Below are 21,142 nucleotides of genomic sequence, written 5' to 3'. Positions count from 1 at the left end.
GTCTAGGAGTGGTTTGTTTAATAGGAACAGCCATGGATCTAGGGGAACATCCAAGCCCGGATCTTACTTGCCTCCAGAGGGCCTAGACCAGAGGGCAGGACCACCACATATGTAGGAAAGAGGCCAGCTCGCCGCAACCCTTTGGACAAATAGAGGAATAGCCTGGTACATATTTAGCGATATTCTCTGGGTGTTGTACCAACGAGTCATGACTTTTTAAGCATTTTCTCGGATAGTTGAGCAGATTGAACTTTCACGGGGCAACTGATGCTGCCTGCTGATTTTTCAAACCCACACATAAAAGTGTGTAGGTCTCCATCTTTCTCCAGATTACATAAATGCTCTATACTGGGTCTGTAATGGCTGGAATCTCTGCTGCTTGGTGCTGGAAATGCCCTCTGGAGCTTGGCAAATTGCAGGTGGTGCCTTAGATCCATAGCATATCTCACATCCACTCACTTTGCTGCAGATCTTACAGCCTGCCTCTCCTCTTGCTGAAACTGGGTAATGAGCTGCAACAGCATTGCATCATCCCAGGTGCTTGAGAGCAGTTTGCAGGTGAGAACTTTTTCAGTCCTCAGAATTTAACCGTTTGGGGTTTCTTGACCCTTGGGCAATTTCTAGGGCTAAACCACCCTCAGCCCGACTGTTTTGGTCATCCTGTCAATGGGTAGCATCTTGTTCTGTATCGTTATCTTGCAACGCTTGTCTCAGCTACTCTGTATGTTTTTCCATTAGAGAAGGAAAAGCAAGAGTTTTATATAAAACAATACTCCTAAGACATTGCTCAGTGCTGAGCTATGATCTCTCGCAAGACTCACACAGGTCACTCACTTTTTAGTGTTTATTTTGTCCCACAGGAATAAACATAAAACCACAAAAAAAAGATCTAACATTAACAAAAATAAATATTATTATCCCACCGCTATGCCACCATTTGTCATGAGCGGCACCTGTATGTGACAACGATTAATATACTAGTTAATTCACTTTTCACTTCCATAAGGTCATTGAAATTGATAATATCCTCTTTGATCCATTACAATATTTATATCTTTACTCGCTGCCACCACCAAAGAGATATCAAGATGTATTTGCAGAACCTGTGGTCTCTGTTTACTAAGAAAAATATGCACTTAACACACTTTGCACATAAAAATCCTTTGTAGCAAAATGTGTCAGAAAATGTAATCACTCGCTGTAAAACATGCAAAGTTCAATTTACGTTACCACATAACACTTATCAGATATCTTCCAAAGAGGTCAATGGAGCATAAAAGATGAGAATTCGCATGTCTGGCTAGCATAGGACACTCATCTGTTAAATTCTAATTTCATATTTCAAATTCAGGGTTAATATTCTAAATTGACTGCATTGGAACACGACATAGGCCCACCTTTTGAGTGTATCCTTCTAACGTGATCCGCTTATAGCGCGATGTGTCGTCTTTATGGTACATTAAAATCTGAAGTGCCTTGTGTCATTCTTGTTTTCTGGTACTATTTGGGTCTCCAGCAGGCTACCCCTCAGCACAAGAGCACTGGTAATTATGCAAGTACTTTGATTATATGGTGTGCATCAGTTAAATCTTTTTCTTCTCATACAGTTACATTACACATTGCCAGAACTGTTGTCTGTTTCATTTGTGCAGTCTATACTCTTAACAAGTTGCATCCTCCGACACTCACCCTTTACACACTGAGGAAGTGCAGGCACTTTACTGACATATTATTGAACCATCCCCGTTCTCTATAACGTCTGTTATGCTCTTTCCTTAGGTCCTGGCTGACTCAATACTTTAGGGGGTCTACACACCATTCCTGTTTCTGCACTGCCACTTCTAGACAGACTAAGATGTGAGGCAGGTACGAATCTGCTTTTAGGGCTGATCCTATGGCACTCACTCCTCACAGGGACCTCTGTAGTGTGCCTTCCTCCTCTTCTGTGAACATACTGATACACCTTTGCCATATCTTGGGACCCTATCTTGAAGGGGCACTGTCCTTATCTACCACATAACAAACAGGGACGGTCCTTTCTATACACCTATATACTTCTTAACTATATACACTGAGGCTCTCTCCTCTTAGCCCCCTGGAACTTGAGTCCCAGAAACCTCTCTTTACTATATGTATCCCAGTCTGTCACTCATCACCATGCCTACCGTGGGAACGGCCCTAATTATACTCAATACCCTGCACCAGGTGGCAAAATAAACACCTTCCAGAAAGTGGGCTTGGCTAAGGTTTTCTGCCCAGCAACTCCACTCATGTGATGAGAAACTTTTACACTGTAGTTACCCCTTCTAGAGTCCATTAACCCCTTAATTGAATATAATAATCCTACAAGGGGACTATAAATATAATTTGGAAAAACAACATATGTAAGTCTAAATGGCAATTGAGATCTTTTATATGTACTACAGATAAAGACTATTTTGTTGCCTGGCTTATTTGTAATACATTATTATTATTATTATTATTATTATTATTATTATTATACAGTATAGACCTCAAAATGTACATCAATTTTATATCTCAATGTGCTTTGTAATGTGTTTGATGGAGTGTAGTAGAAACATGGGGAACTGTAAAACATCTATTTAGGCATGTTTAGCACTTTCAATTCACTTTAAATTAAATTTCAAGAAGCCACAGTAATAATATCACTGTCTGAGTTACTGTTATAGGCTACTATAAATCTAATTTCTCATTCTCAAAAATGCATAAAATGTGACCCATTTGCAAAATAATGCTTATGATTACTGCACAAAGTTGAGTTTTATATAACTTGCTGACATATTTGAGATAGATTAGCTGGAGCAGCTTGCTGTGCAGTAGTATAAATGAATGGAAGTTCCTGCTGGCTAAAGAGCCCATCCATTATCTTGGCGACTCCGAGTTTATTAGGGGGAAATGTATGCTTCTACAAATGATTGATTCCTTTTTTTTTTTTTAATACTGTACTTTTTTTCCTGGTGAATTCTTTTATACCATGCTCATGTTGTGTATGTGTATGTGTATGTGTATGTGTGTGTGTGTGTGTGTGTGTGTGTGTGTGTATATATATATATATATATCATAAAGAGCAAAAACCAGCACACTCGACTTGTTAAATGATAATAAACTGTTTTATTGCTAAATAAATACGGGTTATTTATAAAGGTCCTGTTGGGACCGAAACTTCCAAGTCTTCTAAAGAAATCTGTGATTTCATAATGTAACAAATAGCGTGTGCTGGTCCCTTCTCTCTACCTCTACATAATGCAACCCGAGCACCTCGCCATTGCTCTTCTTAGGTGTACTGGCGTACCTCAATATATATATATATATATATATATATATATGTTTGACACTCAATGGTCTTTGCAAGCATAAGGTGATGGTTTTTATTTACATTTCAAAAACCAACCGTGAGTCTTAAGTGCCGACTTTTACTATACATTGTAGTATCTTCCTTCCTCGGCCTGGCATCTGGGCGTCTCAAGCTTCCCAGGGCCGGCTTGATGGTGATGCCATCTGTGCAACTGCACCTGGCCCCACGGTTACCGGAGCCCCGCACCACAACATTTAAACGGTGATTGCCAGGGCTGGAGGAAATCGCGGGGCCTCTGTAAGTGCCGGCATCTCCTCCGGCTACCACGTGACGCTGCGTCGCCATGAACGCGGTGTCACGACACCACGTCGCCATGACAACGCAATGTCTCACACACACCCCTGACGACCGAAACGTCGGCCATATTTGTGCATTTTGGACACAATAAACCATTTGTTGTGATTATCAAACTGTGTGTGTATATATGTGTGTGTGTGTGTATATATATATATATATATATATATATATATATATATATATATATGTATATGTATATATATATATATATATATATATATATATATATATATATATATATATATATATACACACACACACATGTATATGTACACACATACATACGTATGTATGTGTAAATAAAGTTTGTGGTGTGCGTATATATATTTGAATATAACAAACAATGACTTGAAAAAAAATAACAATAATAATAATGATATTTTTGCATACAGCTTTCTTAAATCCATACAAGCAAAAAAGTGTTTAGAAAAGTTTTGATTACTGTAATGGCAGAGAAAGGCTCTATGAGAAATCCGTGCAGTGCATCACAAAATGTGGTGCCTGTGATTATAATCACGCATTAAAAAAAAAAAAAAAAACACAGCTAGTTGTCATTCACATTATCCGTTTAGTATTAGGAATCATTGTACCTTAGTATCGCTTGACCTGAGGAAGAGGCAGAACTCTCGAAAGCTTGCCCTAAAACACCTCTTGTTAGTCCAAATAAACAAAGTTATCACCTAATACTGAAGCACTCATTTATCTGACACTAAATTATTAGTAGTGAGACAGGCAGTTCCGAATTGACATTCCCTCTGCTGGCTCCTCCCTTGGGCGTAGACCTCCTTGGACGCCCCACCTCCCTGGCTATTCCTGAGACTGCATTCTTCCAGTTACTCAAGCAAAGAAAAAATAGTAAGCACACCAAATAGGAGCCTGTTTCTGAGCCTCTGTCTTCCTATACACTATGCTGGTTTGTCTGATATGCGGTGCGCGATTCCTGAGAACCTCTCTCCCCCTGGTGAATGTTAAAGCAGACTCAAGGGCTAGTCCCCTTGATTCAGGAGTTTAGAATCTGGGGATAGGACAGGATTTGGAGCAGAGCAAGAGGGAGAACAGCAAAGACTGCTTCCTACGGACAAACATGCATCTTGTCTTTTGGGTACTGGGATTAGTTACATTACTGGAGGACTTCTTCAATGTAGCAGCAACAGCAAGAAAATCTCATCTGCACCCAAGACAAGGTAACACTTTCCACACTCCGTGGGTCTTGAGAGCCATTCAGGGAGAACTGAATTAGGGACATCAGATATGTAGGATCAGTGTTAAAAGAAGAATGTTTGCCTTCCTTTGGATTAATATGCTGTAAATGCAAATATAGGATGAGTGTCTGTTGCCTTAATTCAACATAGATTGAACTCCATGGACATATGTCTTTTTTCAACCTCATCTACTATGTAACTGTAAATAGAAAATGAATTTCCCGCTGTTGTTTTGCAATACACTGTTTGCTTTTCCAATATTCATATTACATACACTTAGAAGTTGTAAAATAAATGAGCACTAAATTTGAAGCATCATCTGCAATCTGATTGTGTTTCACATATTGAAGATGGTGGGGGGTTTGGAGGGGGTGGGGGTTAAGCAGGAATACATGGAAATGTATATGATCTGTTTTAATGCTGTGCTACAATAATGCTGCCTCTGTGTATCTTACTGTTGTAGCTAAACTGCTAGAGAAGCTGGGTGAATATGAAATAGTGACTCCCACTCGAGTGAATGAGTTTGGTGAAGCCTTTCCTACCAACATGCACTTCAAAAGGAAAAAAAGGAGTGTTAATTCAAACCCTGACACTGACCCCTGGGCCTCTTCTAGGACACACTACAGACTCTCAGCCTTTGGCCAGCAGTTTATTTTCAATCTAACAGCCAACTCTGGATTTATTGCACCACTTTTCACTGTCATCCTCTTTGGAGAACCTAGGGACAACCAAAGCAACTTTTACAGTGAGGACCGTGATGTTGGACACTGTTTTTACAGTGGACATGTAAACACCAGATCAGATCACACTGCAGTAATAAGCCTTTGTTCAGGGATGGTAAGTGTTGTCTTTTACTTATTTCTTTTACATTTCAGATGCTAAATGGTTTAATTATCAGACTGCAAACTTGTATTATACACCTTTTAAATGAATCTGATATCTAATCTACTATACAACCACAATAATATTACAGAATTACATTTTTTATTAACAGTGTATCTATGAATTTCTCACTGTGACAAATACTGTAGGTATCTTTGCACATAAATTGATAGTTTCTAATAGCAAAGGTAAGAATATTATCAAAGTATTCACATATTGGATACTATGTAGAGCAGCTCCTGATTTTTATACTTCACCTCCTAATAAGAGGCGTTTTAGAGTATCATTAAGCTGTGGAGGCTGCAGTAAGGTGAATTATTTTCCTTTTGGTGTCACTAGGGGTTTGATCTTTCACACTGTGCTCTCCCAGGGATAATAGGCAGCGGAGAGCAGCGGTGACGTGATGCTGGGGATAGTAATAGGAGGCGGAAGCCGGGAGGTTGGACACAGAGAGCATGGGAGGGAGGTGCCAAGGCAGAGTACTTCAAATAAGGGAATTCAAGGGCGCACAAGGGTTTGAGAGGAGCGTGTGCTGACTGCACATTCACTGATCTGCAAATAGATACTAGTAAATAAACCTTTTCTTATTTACATTGGGTAACACACACACACCACACACACACTTTTTACCCAATGTAAATAAGATCCAGATCCAAATAGCTTAATCATTGCAATGGTGCTTATGTTGTTTTGAGGTTTGTTCTGCCCCTGTAATGTTGCGATGTAGGGTGTCGCTGGTATTAATACTCACACAGCAGCAGTAGATGTTCTGCAGCACTCTTCGAACTCCGGCCATAAATCCTTTTAAGAAAACTCCCCAGTAGATCACCGGTCTGGGGACGAATCGCAACACGCGGAATAAATCGCTGGTTCCCGTTAGATCGAAGTCCTGCACACAGAGACACGAGGGGCTGCGACCCAATATGTTGTTGTCATTTGTTTGGCAGGCGGGGCTTTAATAAGAAAGGGAGCCAGGATTTAAGGGATGGCTATACAGTGTAACATATAAACTTTATAACATGTTATTAGTTCTCGGCATGATGATGCAAATAAGGATCCTGGTATGATGCACTTTCTAAAATCCCTGATCTCAAACATGTTCAAGTGTTGTTGTTTAGAAGGAGGTAATGGTACTCTTTAGAGCACTACAGTACTACCTTAAGGGCTTGAATATAGGAGGCTGGATGCTCTAAATCTTGCTATAAAGGGCAACAAGCTCTGTCTAGTGCAAATGTATCCCACTTACCTCTTTAGTTCTGGATAGACCCTGAAATTAAAGCAAACTCCAACATAAGGGTTGCCTGCAAAATGTACTGAATCTATGTTTTAACGTGTAGGTTATTTCAGGGGTGCTCAACTCCAGTCCTCAAGCGCCCCCACCCAACAGGTCAGGTTTTTTTTTTAGGATATCACTGCTTCAGCACTGGTGGCTCAGTCAAAGCAGGGATATCCTGAAAACCTGAGCTGTTTGGGGGAGGGGGCACTTGAGGACAGGAGTTGAGCACCCATGGTTTATTTTACGACTTCAGTGTTACTGAGTATAAATACTCGGTGCAGCCCGCTCTGAAATATGACACAAAATGATTTATTATTATAATAATGATTATTAATACATATTTTTGGTCATGCAGAGTAAGCAGTGCAGTAATTTGAATTTGTCAGGCACGCTGTCTCATTGGAACAACATTTAACAACAAGGCATGATCACTGGAATTTTTACCATAATACTTGAATGTGGTGTAAGGTAGTGCTAGAGCCCAGCTAAATAATTTCGCAGCTGGTGCCAATATAGCCATGTCACTGATTGGAAGGCAGTCTCGCTCATTTTAATGATTTAAAGTAATTAGTCAAGATGTTATTTTTGGTTCCCAGTACTCAAATTTTAGGCCGCCCTTATATTCCCGGCTACAGCACCGCGTCAAAACAAACAAATGTAATCCGCCATGTGCGCCTATAGTAGGCGCGACACAGCTACCAAAATCGCTGAAATCAATTTAATTTGATTTTTACCGTGACGGCCGCACCACGTGACGGCAATAAGCCAATCACATAACAACATGACATCACCGCCCCTTGCAGCCAGCAACGTTGCTACAATTGAATTACAACTTTTGCAACGGCGAAGGGTGACGTCACCAGTCGCGTCGCAGTTAATGTAGCCTGCACGATAAGCGCAGCCTAACTTAGGATGGTGCTGGATCCTGATAAGTGCCTTGTCACAAATAAACGGGGCATCCACTGCCCTGACCCGTCAACTCTCACTGTGAGTTTCACTGATTTGGAGTCGGCCTGTCTGATTTGTCCCCATAGGCTTCACTGGAGTCCTACTCATAAAAATTAGTACATTTCCATTGCAATAACCATTATCTGGTCCAGATAATCACACTGATTTTGATCCTTGGAGGTTGCGCCTCAGGAATCTCCCAAATCTATGAATATACACTTAGACCTGGAAGTCAGTCTCACAGACTTGAACTGAGTTCAGTTTTTGAAGGCAGTATTTTTATATTAAAATATCATAACTGGCCCATAAAGCCAAAATCTAATTAATTGGGTCATATGCAGTTGATACGTACATTGTGGAGAAGAAGTCTTTATTTATATGTAGTAACAAAGGAAGGAGAGGGAGTAGGGGGTATGATACCTTTTATTGGACCAACAAGTAATTGATCTGTTACAAGATTTTGAACCTGTCGGGGTCCTTCATTGGGTATATGATGAACTACTTTGTTGATACACACAGGCAGTTGTGGAAAAATCCCAAGCACCTCGTCGTTCAAGTGCCTAAAAATGAACTCCTGGCGTCTGTGTTTTAAGGCTTTGTTTACAGTGCAGGCGCATGCGCGATGGAGCGCATGGCGTCTTGCAGGTGCGTGCGCGACGGAGCGCATGAAGTCGCGCACGCCTGTGGCCCGAGCAATCCCTGCACTCTGATGGGGAGACGTGGCTGTTACATCACCAGACTGGTTCGCCCTCATTGGCTGAACAGTTCACGTGACGCGGTCGTCGCGTGAAAAAAACAATAGTTTGTCTCTTTAAAATTCGGCCACGCAGTTGCTCTTGCGCGCGCGCACTATGGCGAGCCCAATAGAGCTGCTGTATTTGTTCGCGTCTCACGCGCTGTCACGCGCACTATTATCGTGGCCTAAGATTGCTGCTTTTCATGTGATCGCCTTTCTCTGCAGTGGCTTCTGGGAGTTGTAGTACTGCACCTCTTCAAATAGTATAGTATTTACAGGTAGATAAACTACAAGTTCCAGAAGCACTTGTGTAAATACCATGACCACCAGGGATAAGCCAATCAGTGTGAGCTTTGGTAACCACACCCCTTCCTTCCACACACAGCTGATGTGCTTTCACATGAAATACATTTTAAGACTAAAAGGCAGCATCTATTGTAAGTTTGCAGTCAGATCCCAACGTCATATGTAGATGTAGAACTGGCACACTCGAGGCAGGGAGGAGAACTCTCGAAAGCTTTCCTTATAATATCAATTGTTAGTCCAAAGTACTCATTTACTCTGCACTATTGCAACTGAATTAACACTGCTAACAAATCTACGTAAGTACCAGCACTCACTGTCTAATAGCTAAATGATGAAAACAGTTGTAATGCAGAATAAACATTTAATAATAAAATGAACCAGAAATAAATGAAATGAGTTTGCAGAAACCAGTATCATAAATGGGCATGTCACAAAGTGAGGGGTGAGGGGTGGGTGGGGGGGGGGGGGGGAGGGGAAAAAACATGAAACACAAGGAATATACACAAAAACCGGGAGAACGGAAAGTATGCTAGGGGGGCGACGTTTCGAGGGACTACCTCTTCATCTGGCCCATTCCCCCTGGTCCAAAAGGACCGAGAGGTACTTCCCTAAGCCTCCCTTCCCCTATACCTGGTCAAATCAGACACCCCTGAAAATAGATAGCAAACATATAGTGTAGGCTAAATACAGCTAAACAGCTAATAGCAGGGCAGCAAGAATCCACTAATGGTACAGTTAAAGCTGAACACAGCTTGCAAGAAAGCAGCTTGCAAATGAGCACTCCACACGAGCAGCTGAAGGAGCAGAGCCACTGAGGGTTTGATCACTTCATTTACTTTTCTCATTAACCTTTCACTGACTGTGTGGACTCCTGGTGCTCATCTGCAAGCTGCTTTCTTGCAAGCTGTGTTCAGCTTTAACTGTACCATTAGTGGATTCTTGCTGCCCTGCTATTAGCTGTTTAGCTGTATTTAGCCTACACTATATGTTTGCTATCTATTTTCAGGGGTGTCTGATTTGACCAGGTATAGGGGAAGGGAGGCTTAGGGAAGTACCTCTCTGTCCTTTTGGACCAGGGGGAATGGGCCAGATGAAGAGGTAGTCCCTCGAAACGTCGCCCCCCTAGCATACTTTCTGTTCTCTGTTTTTTGTGTATATTCCTTGTGTTTCATGTTTTTTCCCCTTTTCCTCCCCCCCCCCCCCCCCCCCCCCCCCCCACCCCTCACTTTGTGACATGCCCATTTATGATACTGGTTTCTGCAAACACATTTCATTTATTTCTGGTTCATTTTATTATTAAATGTTTATTCTGCATTACAACTGTTTTCATCATTTAGCTATTAGACAGTGAGTGCTGGTACTTACTTAGATTTGTTAGTACTATACAGGGGAATAAGGGTCCCCTTTTGTTCCATGCACCCTGCAATTGCATATATTTAACACTATCAGAGTGCTGTCTATCGTCCCCTTTTACCCTTGAATTAACACTGCTATTGCAACTTAATTCATATATAGAAACACATATACAGTGTATACACACACTTCAGATAAAGCAGATATTAGTCAGAACCCAGTCACACATACAGTGTATGTGTGTGTGTATATACACAGTCCATATGTGTGTGTGTATGTATGTATGTGTATATATATATTCATTCATTTTAGTGCTGTTTTATATTTTAGGTCTATATATATATATATATATATACTAGCTGAGAGACCCGGCGTTGCCCGGGATGTAATGTTCCCGTTCCTCTCTCTCCTCCCCCCTCTCTCTGTTTGTCCCCCATTCACATCAATCCAGTCCCCCCCCTCCCTCCCTCCTTTACAGCTTCATGTAGCGTGTGTGCGTCAGTCACTGTGTGTTTGCTCGCGCGTCAGTGAGTCTGAGGCAGAAACACAAACACACACAGACTGACTGACGCACACACAGTCAGTGTGTGCCTCAGTCAGTGTGTGCGTGCGTCAGTCAGGCTTTGTGTGCGCGCGGGGCGTCAAAGGCAGGGGGGGGCGTCAAAGGCAGGGGGGGGCGTCAAAGGGAGGGGGGGGGGTCAAAGGGAGGGGGGGGGGTCAAAGGGAGGGGGGGGGGTCAAAGGGAGGGGGGGGGCGTCAAAGGGAGGGGGGGGCGTCAAAGGGAGGGGGGGGGGCGTCAAAGGGAGGGGGGGGGGCGTCAAAGGGAGGGGGGGGGGGCGTCAAAGGGAGGGGGGGGGGCGTCAAAGGGAGGGGGGGGGCGTCAAAGGGAGGGGGGGGGGGCGTCAAAGGGAGGGGGGGGGGGCGTCAAAGGGAGGGGGGGGGCGCCTCAAAGGCATGGATTCCTCCCCCTGCATTTCCTGCAGTGGACAGGAGGGGGGGGGCAGTGGACAGGAGGGGGGGGGGGCAGTGGACAGGAGGGGGGGGCAGTGGACAGGAGGGGGGGGGGCAGTGGACAGGAGGGAGGGGGCAGTGGACAGGAGGGGGGGGCAGTGGACAGGAGGGGGGGGGCAGTGGACAGGAGGGGGGGGGGGCAGTGGACAGGGGGGGGCAGTGGACAGGAGGGGGCAGTGGACAGGAGGGGGGGGGCAGTGGACAGGAGGGGGGGGGCAGTGGACAGGAGGGGGGGGGGGCAGTGGACAGGAGGGGGGGGGGCAGTGGACAGGAGGGGGGGGGGGGGCAGTGGACAGGAGGGGGGGGGGGGGGCAGTGGACAGGAGGGGGGGGGGGCAGTGGACAGGAGGGGGGGCAGTGGACAGGAGGGGGGGGGGCAGTGGACAGGAGGGGGGGGGGGGGGCAGTGGACAGGAGGGGGGGGGGGGGGGCAGTGGACAGGAGGGGGGGGGGGGGCAGTGGACAGGAGGGGGGGCAGTGGACAGGAGGGGGGGGGCGCCTCAAAGGCATGGATTCCTCCCCCTGCATTTCCTGCAGTGGACAGGAGGGGGGGGGGCAGTGGACAGGAGGGGGGGGGGGGGGCAGTGGACAGGAGGGGGGGGGCAGTGGACAGGAGGGAGGGGGCAGTGGACAGGAGGGGGGGGGGCAGTGGACAGGAGGGGGGGGCAGTGGACAGGAGGGGGGGGGCAGTGGACAGGAGGGGGGGGGGGGGCAGTGGACAGGAGGGGGGGGGGGCAGTGGACAGGAGGGGGGGGGGGCAGTGGACAGGAGGGGGGGGGGCAGTGGACAGGAGGGGGGGGGGCAGTGGACAGGGGGGGGGGCAGTGGACAGGAGGGGGGGGCAGTGGACAGGAGGGGGGGGGGGCAGTGGACAGGAGGGGGGGGGGCAGTGGACAGGAGGGGGGGGGGGCAGTGGACAGGAGGGGGGGGGGGGGGCAGTGGACAGGAGGGGGGGGGGGGCAGTGGACAGGAGGGGGGGGGGGCAGTGGACAGGAGGGGGGGGGGGCAGTGGACAGGAGGGGGGGGGGGCAGTGGACAGGAGGGGGGGGGCAGTGGACAGGAGGGGGGGGGCAGTGGACAGGAGGGGGGACAGGAGGGGGGGTCAGTGGACAGGAGGGGGGGGCAGTGGATAGGAGGGGGGGGCAGTGGACAGTGACACACACACACACACACACACACACAATGCGCCCTTTCTCAGTTCCGTTTGGCGCCGGAGGTGGGGAGCGACACCTACCTGTACTTCCGGGCGCCGCCACCGTCTGACTCGGCGCCGCGAGGGAGGAAGGGGGGTCCTTCCAGCCGCCGCCATCTTACGCGCCGCGAGGGAGGAAGGGGGTCCGCCATCTTACGCGCCGCGTGGCAGCTGCGGGAAGCGAGGTGATTTGGAGCGGGGAGGGGGGAGAGGTGATTTGGAGCGGGGAGAGGTGATTTGGAGCGGGGAGAGGTGATTTGGAGCGGTGAGGGGGGAGAGGTGATGCCGCTGGGGAGGGGGAGAGGTGATGCCGCTGGGGAGGGGGAAGAGGTGATGCCGCTGGGGAGGGGGAAGAGGTGATGCCGCTGGGGAGGGGGAAGAGGTGATGCCGCTGGGGAGGGGGAAGAGGTGATGCCGCTGGGGAGGGGGAAGAGGTGATGCCGCTGGGGAGGGGGAAGAGGTGATGCCGCTGGGGAGGGGGAAGAGGTGATGCCGCTGGGGAGGGGGAAGAGGTGATGCCGCTGGGGAGGGGGAAGAGGTGATGCCGCTGGGGAGGGGGAAGAGGTGATGCCGCTGGGGAGGGGGAAGAGGTGATGCCGCTGGGGAGGGGGAAGAGGTGATGCCGTCACTCCGCCTCAGGCCAATGAGAGGTGTGGGGGGCGGGCCAAGGGGGTGGTGTGAGTGTGTGAGGCCAATGAGAGGTGTGCGGGGGCGGGCGGGCCAAGGGACCAATGAGATTGCCGCTAGGGACACCGGACATCCAGCAGGCAGGCATGCATGCATGCAGGCAGGCAGGCAAACATACAGTGCTTTCACTAATATAGTATAAGATATTCCATAATACTGAGTTAAGTTATGGTGAGTAAAAAAAGTGACAAAAACCCTCCACAGGATACAGCTATATTTGCATATATATATATATTATATAGAGAGAGAGAGAGAGAGAGAGAGAGGAGAGAGAGAGAGAGAGAGAGAGAGAGAGAGAGAGAGAGAGAGAGTGAGAGAGAGAGAGAGAGGAGAGAGAGAGAGAGAGAGAGAGAGAGAGAGAGAGAGAGAGAGAGAGAGAGAGAGAGAGAGAGAGAGAGAGAGAGAGAGACCTAAAATATAAAACAGCACTAAAATGAACAAAATCTAATAAAAATGACTCTATAAGGACTTAAATATAACAGAAGGAACCTATAACACACTAATCCTGTCAACAGAGAAAATACCTGAACACAATAAAATATAATCAGTCCTTGTATAAAGTCCAAGCAAGAAATAAAAAATAAATGTTCCAAAGTGGAGATTTGGGAGTTCCTGGCAGCCTTCTCCATAAGGGAAACTGATCCCAGTAAAGATCTGTAAAAAACTAAAACGGCAAGAGAAAAGAGAGGCGCACTCTCCTGGTGTAATATTGCTTGAACAATTTATTACACTAATAAAATCAATTGTGGCTTCAACTCACAAACAATGGCTGATAGCTCGCAGATTTGCGTATAATACTCAGACAGTCCCCAGCTCGGCTCAGTATACTCCCCACTGTCTCTCCGCATGTAGTTTGCGTTGTGCGTCTTCCGCTTTGCCAATGACAGGGAAATTATGTCAATACAACACCGGCGCAGTCCCATAAATACACACACACTCTTACATCACTAACATTCAGGAACTATTTAACACCTCAAGTCATAAATCGCATACTACACACGGGGGAGGGATAGGCTCTGGTCACAGATAACATTCCAAGATACACTGTTTTTAAGTGAAACCCTTGCCTGCTTTATTCATTGTAACAGCGCCGGAAGAAGAGATCAGTGTATCTCGAAAGCGCCACAAATAAAAGCATTTAGTTAGCCACAGAACAGTATCGTCTATTCGTTTTTGATTAGCAAAGCTCGGCTAACACGGTACAGTTACCTCTACATATATATATATATACACACACCTTCTTGTCTGTATTCAGTGCCGCCAACAGAAATCTTGGGGCCCTAGGACAAATAAAGGGAGCAGGTCCTCCCCCTGTTAATCCCCACTCACAATGGTGTAATTGGGTTGCTTTAGGGGGGGGCAGGAAAGTTATGGCGGGGGGGACAAGGAGCTTTGGGCCTGGGGTAAAGGTATTGCTTTGGGGAGAGGGGGAGCCAAGTGGGCCTGATTGATTTGTGCTCGCAGATGTGCATATTCACATGACTCCAGTGGATCTGGCACATGTTATGGTCACTGGCAGTTTGCCCCGGCCCTCTGACTCGCCCGACCCAGGACAGTAGTCCTGTGTATGCCCTCCTCCCCTCCCCCTCTCCTCCTGTCGGCGTCCCTGTGTGTATTGGTGCCCATGTTGCTACCTAGAGATCCTTGCTCTGCTTCGTGAAGCACTGCAAACCCAGTTGTAAAAAGGGCCTTCCTTAGTGTGGGAACCAACCAGTATGTACAAAGTCTCCTGCGGTTTCTTGGGATCCACCTCTTTATACTGTGTTCCTTTTCGCTTTGGATTATACAGTGAGACTCCCCATTATGTGGTATGCCAGGGACTGGCGGAGAGAGAGGGGCTTATTCGGGTCTTGCTGTGGTGAAATCCCAGTCACTTGAATGACTTTACTGCACACAGTACGGCTTTTATCGCTGCATGAGAACTTGTGAGAACCATCAAAGAGCACGTAGTGTTGTGCCTCCTCTTCTCCACTGATGGAGATGTGATTGTCGACAGTAGGGCATTAACGAATGAGAGGATCCAGCAGCATAATACTCTTAATGTATCTAGCACTGAGTGGGTTAAGCAGCCTATGTTTATACAAGGAATGTTGTTCTAGAGATTGAAGATTAGAAGATTTACTGTTTCCCTTAGACATTTGTGTGTCTTATTCCCACTTCCTGTGCAAACATCAGCCGCCATACAGTAGCATTGCATACAATATAATGATATTTCTTACGTTGCATGATTACAATGTAACTGATGATCTGAGTGTGACAGTGAAAGAGGAAAGCAGTTGTAATGAAAAATCTCTCCTATAAAAATGAGAAAAGATCACCAAATTATTATCAATGATTTGTGGAAATGAAGAATACTTCAGTTTTGCACCATATTTCCTAATGCATTTAAGCATAACTTTTTAATACACTTTTTTTATGGTCTGTATATTGACTCTTAGAGATCTTCTGGTGTATGTAACATTTTCTGTGCAGAAAATATGGCTTCCACTTCCACCTGAAATTATGGTTTTATCGCTTAATGCTTATATTATAAATTCCAAGGAGAATGACAAAATATATAAACCAATGGCATATTTCCACTCTATTTTTTAGATAACTATATTGTAGTGCCTATTTCTTTTGATATTATCTTATAAATAAACAAACAACATACATTTGGTCAAATGATTTTTTCAAATGAGCAACCTGTTATACAGTAGATATCTGTACAGGCATACCCCGCATTAACGTACACAATGGGACCGGAGCATGTATGTAAAGCGAAAATGTACTTAAAGTGAAGCACTACCTTTTCCCACTTATTGATGCATGTACTGTACTGCAATCATCATATATGTGCATAACTGATGTAAATAACGCATTTGTAACAGACTCTATAGTCTCCACGCTTGCGCACAGCTTCAGTACAGGTAGGGAGCCGGTATTGCTGTTCAGGACGTGCTGACAGGCGCATGCGTGAGCTGCTGTTTGCCTATTGGGCGATATGTACTTACTCGCGAGTGTACTTAAAGTGAGTGTACTTAAAGCGGGGTATGCCTGTATATGTGTTATTCAGTATCAGTGCTGACTATTTTTTCAAAAGTCATACTGTATATGTTCCAAAAAAAAGTCAGCATAATTGAAACTTATGTGTTGCTTATTTACTTTCTGGATATCCTATCAATTAATTGTTTTATACAGTATCCACTGGATGGAAGGGAAACATTTTCTTTTTCTTTGAAAAGTTTAAAATTTAAAAAAATATCTGTTTTGGTTATAATAGTGCAGATTGCTGCTTTTAATCACAGGTAATGAGCTAAATAGCGACCTTCAGTATTCTTTGATTTCTGCTGATTTGTACCACACTGGTTGTTCATTAAGCTCGTTTTCCAGCAGAAAATGTGTCACTTATTCAGCACTCCTATACGTGTCTTAATTGCTGGTGTTCCACAATTTGTACTTGCCAATGTTTTTGGCAATAGATGCAGAAATTACAGAAACAATTCCAAGTCCTGCAGCACCACTACTCAGCAGCAGAACCACTATGAGGCTTCTCAGGATCCTAAATGGACGTATTACTTTGGTGAAGCACATTATTCTAGATGTATGTTAACTAAGGGGGGGGGGAGATAACTAAACTGATTTGTATCTCTGCTATTCCATGCTTATTCTCCCTCCGGTGCCTGAAATCTAACAAATCTAAAATGGAGCTCATGATCCCACCTCAAACAGGCCCAATTGTTCCCTTTTCTACAGTCAATAACACTACCAGTCATCCAGTTTCCCAATCATGCTTCCTAGGTGTAATATTTGAATCCTCCTTCCTTTTGCTCTCACATTCATGCTGTTGCTAATTCTTGTCTTTTTTAATTTTAATTTAATTTTTTCCCCTGCTATGCTGCCAGGATTTGTCTTTTTCCCTCTGTCGCTCTACTATGATAACACTTGTGCGTGCCCTCATTGTCTCCCGTCTTCACTATTGCATGCAACCTCATCCTCTCTGGCCTTCCTGTCTCCCAACTACATACTCTACAAAATTATTAAAAATACTGTTGTTGGCCCGCTCACTCCTAGGTCTGTCTCTCTCCTGCTGATATCCCTCCAACGGCTCCCTATCAAATTCTGCAATAACTATAACATTTTCCTTTTCGGCTCTACATTCTTTTACCCCCTCTTACCTCTCTGCTATAATCCCTCCCAATACCCCTTCCCGTACACTCTGCTGAAGGCTGTCTCCTTTCTACAGCAGGGGTGCGTAAACTGGGGGGCGCAGCCAGGGGTTACAGAGGCCACGTGCACTTCCTGAAGGCATTTACTTTAAATGCCTGGGAACCGGCTAAGGCCTCTGTAACTTCTCCTTACCTTGGTTCAGACGGCTTCTGGTGACGAGTCGCCATGGCAACATGACATCATGACGCCAGAGCCAAGGTAAAATGGGGGGGCGCAAGAAGAGGGGGACAGTCGGCAGGGGGGGCACAGGGGGAAATATTGCGCTCCTCTGCTCTACAGCACTCCCATGTCTGAAACCTCACACACTTGTGGCTTGTTACCTCTGGAACTCTTCCCCCCATCTCCCAAAACATTTACTAATTCACATCCTTCCCCATCTTCAAGCCATAAGTCTTCAGCAAAGCATTTGGTTAGTTTGTACTGTACCTGTATCTAGAGTGTTTTCCCAAAATCTCTACAACTTCCCATTCAAAATCCGTTTGTGGTGTAAAATCAGTCATCGGATTGTTCCAATTTCAATCTGTGCGGATAATTGCAAATACCGCCATTGGCTAGAAACCGGACATGTCTTTAAGAATCCAGTCTGCACATTCCGCAATCCATTGTTGGATTGTTAAAAAATCTGTGCACGGATTCCGGATTGTTAAAAATCCGACCATGGATTGTAAATCCGCCATGTGGATTATCAGTGATAAAAGGAAAATCCGGAAAAGATGAACCATCCTTTGACACTGATTCGTGGAAATCCGCTGACCCAAGGAACCGGACGGTCCGAGGCGGATCCAAATCCGCAAAATACATTTGCCCATCTCTACCTGCGTTTACTCCTTGCACTTGTATTGTGCAGGTCTCTTATTATTCCATTTAGATTGTGAACTCTGTAAAACAGGAACCCCCTACTCCATATTGTTACCTTCCAGTTTAATGCATTTTGACACTTTGTATGTTATCTCCCTGTACTGTCTGCTAATTCTGTCAAGTGCTGTGTACATTGATGGTGCTATATGAATAAAAATATACTTACAGTAGATAAAACTATGACAGTAGTGCAATAAATTAGCAAAATTCGTTTTCATTGTATTTATTTAATATTGTTTAGGAATATCTGATTTATAAAAACAATCCTGTCATTTTATATATTTACCATATGTTTTTTTTTTTTTTCAGCTAGGGACATTTAAGTCTCAGGATAGGGACTATTTTGTAGAACCGCTACTCTCAGTTGATGGAAGTGAGTTGGAAGAAGATCACAATAGACCACATGTTGTCTACAGACTCAGCGTGCCTCAAAAAGACTTATCGAGGGAAAAACATACATGTGACACTACAGGTAAAATATATATTTTAATTTTTTTATGTCATTCTGTTAAACGTTTATACTGGAATTATGACTTTCTAAATATACATACCTTAAATTGGGTGCATTGATTGGGAAGTGGAAGGAGTGGACCGTAGTTGTAACCTTCTGGTACAATGGACGCTTCATCATATTCACAAGGACCCATATACAGTGTACCTACTTTATAGAATAATATTTATGGTAGAGTTTGGTTACTTTCAGAAAATGTTGGCCATCAGTTATTTTAGCAATGACAAACAACCTAATGAATATGGCATAACTACGTACAAAATGCTCTTCATAGTGGACCCTCGCACACGTACAGTACCTGTTTTGAGTTGACCAATCCTTGCACTTGGCCGCCATTCTAACACATTTTGGGGAATTGTAATCTTGCCTTTCTTAATATGACAAAGGATACAACTACTGGAATGATAATTTAATGAAAACACAAGGATTGCTTCAAAAATGTCTTGATTATTTGAAATCACTTGACTGGTGTGTGCCCTATACTGTATGTTCAACACTGACAACTATTCTTCAGAATTAGCATGATCAAAATAAGGTTTCTATAACTACTTAGTTTTTCCCCTTAAATGTACTATTTGGTGATTTACACATTTGATATATATAAGAGATAAACAAAGAGTGAATTGTATATTAAAATAAATTGACAAGTGCTCTGTGACCCCAAACCTTTTGTCGGGTTGAGGGAGACCTATAACATTATTGTAACATTAGGACCAGAATTAACTATCACCGTAAATGATGTACTGAGGTTGTTTCAATGATTTTGGAATATGATTTGGGATATGAATGCACGTGGAGGCTGATTAATGCATCCCAAAGGAACTTCACAATTGTTACATTGATTATGGTTGATTGACTTCTATGTCAGTACTATAACCTCAAACACCTTTGGCTTCTGATTTAGAAATGCAACTGTCCTCTTACGATGACAGAATTATGATACTGAATAATCCCCTTCTGTAAATGTGATTGACCTAACCATCATTTATCATAACCCTACTTTAGTCTTTTGCCTCTGTACCATAATGCCGGAAATTGTTCTATTTTCCAAAATGATTTTAAAATAGATTGAAATGCCTTTGATGGCTTACACACTGAACGATAGCTTTATCTTCTCCATTTTATATGTATTATAGACTAAAATTAAGCAGTATACTCTGTTATGAAGTGAAAAAAAATCTTCCTAACTTTACCGTACAGAACGTAGGACATCAGATTCTGTGTAGCCCCTTAACACCGTTCGTCAGATTTGCTAGATAGAATATGATGGAGTGAAGCGTTTGCCCACTGCGTACAATATACATTCCAGCAAGGTTCCATTTATGTCTCGACCTTAAACATGTTTCTCTTTGTGTTTAGAGAATGTTATGCTTTTGGTAACTATTTTTTTCCTGGTCACTTGATCCGTATAATAAGTATTTATCTCTGTAGGCTTCTCTATTTCCCTTCGTGTTGAAGTACAGTACCTTTCTATTTGATTGTGGCAATCCCACTGTTTCTGCAAGGTTCTTTTCCTCTTGTAACTTTTCCTCCATGGGGTATTTTGTTTTATCTTTGCAGGGTAGATCAGTTTCATGATCTTGTAGCTAATAATGGTAGGAAGCAGTGTTAAACTGATTAGTGGACATAAGGAGCAGGAGTGCAGACAGTTGCAGAAATGAGGCATGATTTTTTAAAGAAAACAGCAGTCAAAGTTGGTTATATATGAATACATTAGTCAAGGCTCCCTGACAAAATAACCAGCAGCCGCTCAGCACAGCAGTGCAAACTCAAAGGAAAGACTCAGATCTCATATCAGATAGCACCCTCTCTATCCACCTTTAAGACCTATCTTAAAAACACACCTCCTTATCGAAGCATATGAGTAGCTCTGTGGCTGATACTTTACGCCTCGTACATCGACCTTGATTCCTTGCAGACACATTTGCCAGAATGTACCTTTTTACTGTATCTGTACGTTCTTCCTGCTTACCAATTAGATTGTGATCTCTTCGGGGCAGGGACTCCTTTTCCTAAGTGTCACTTTTATGTCTGAAGCACTGCTTCCCATTATGTGTTATTTGTATTATTTGTTATTTATAGATTGTCACGTGTATTACTGCTGTGAAGCGCTATATAAATAAAGCTATGCATACATAGATACTAGCGCCCTTCATATGGTCCCAGATTAATCAATAATCACATGATTAGAGTTGGCACACCAATACCTACAAAGTGGATACGCCATTCTCAGTCACACAAGTTAAGAAGTGACCCTTGTGTTGAAACTTTGTTGCACCTTTTCTTTTCTTGCTGTTTTGT

At 44.3% G+C, this 21,142-nt stretch overlaps 1 protein-coding gene across 3 annotated transcripts in view; it reads left to right on the top strand.

Moving 5' to 3' along the window:
* The first annotated feature begins 4,500 nt into the window (after positions 1-4,500).
* The window catches only part of ADAMTS9 (ADAM metallopeptidase with thrombospondin type 1 motif 9), a 170,698-nt gene continuing 154,056 nt past the window's right edge, over positions 4,501-21,142 (top strand). For all 3 annotated transcript variants that reach the window (XR_012788583.1, XM_075574259.1, XM_075574258.1), the window contains exons 1-3: positions 4,501-4,857; positions 5,339-5,712; positions 18,640-18,802. Coding sequence is in view for 2 of the 3 variants with exons in the window: in XM_075574259.1 (XP_075430374.1) it covers positions 4,758-4,857; positions 5,339-5,712; positions 18,640-18,802 (637 nt within the window). In the remaining variant the exon portion in view is untranslated. The remainder of the gene's footprint in view (positions 4,858-5,338; positions 5,713-18,639; positions 18,803-21,142) is intronic.

Source organism: Ascaphus truei, chromosome 17, assembly GCF_040206685.1.
Source record: "Ascaphus truei isolate aAscTru1 chromosome 17, aAscTru1.hap1, whole genome shotgun sequence".
NCBI classification, from domain to species: Eukaryota; Metazoa; Chordata; class Amphibia; order Anura; family Ascaphidae; genus Ascaphus; species Ascaphus truei.
Note: the sequence above shows the minus strand (reverse complement) of the source record. Positions and strands in the feature narration are given on the sequence as shown.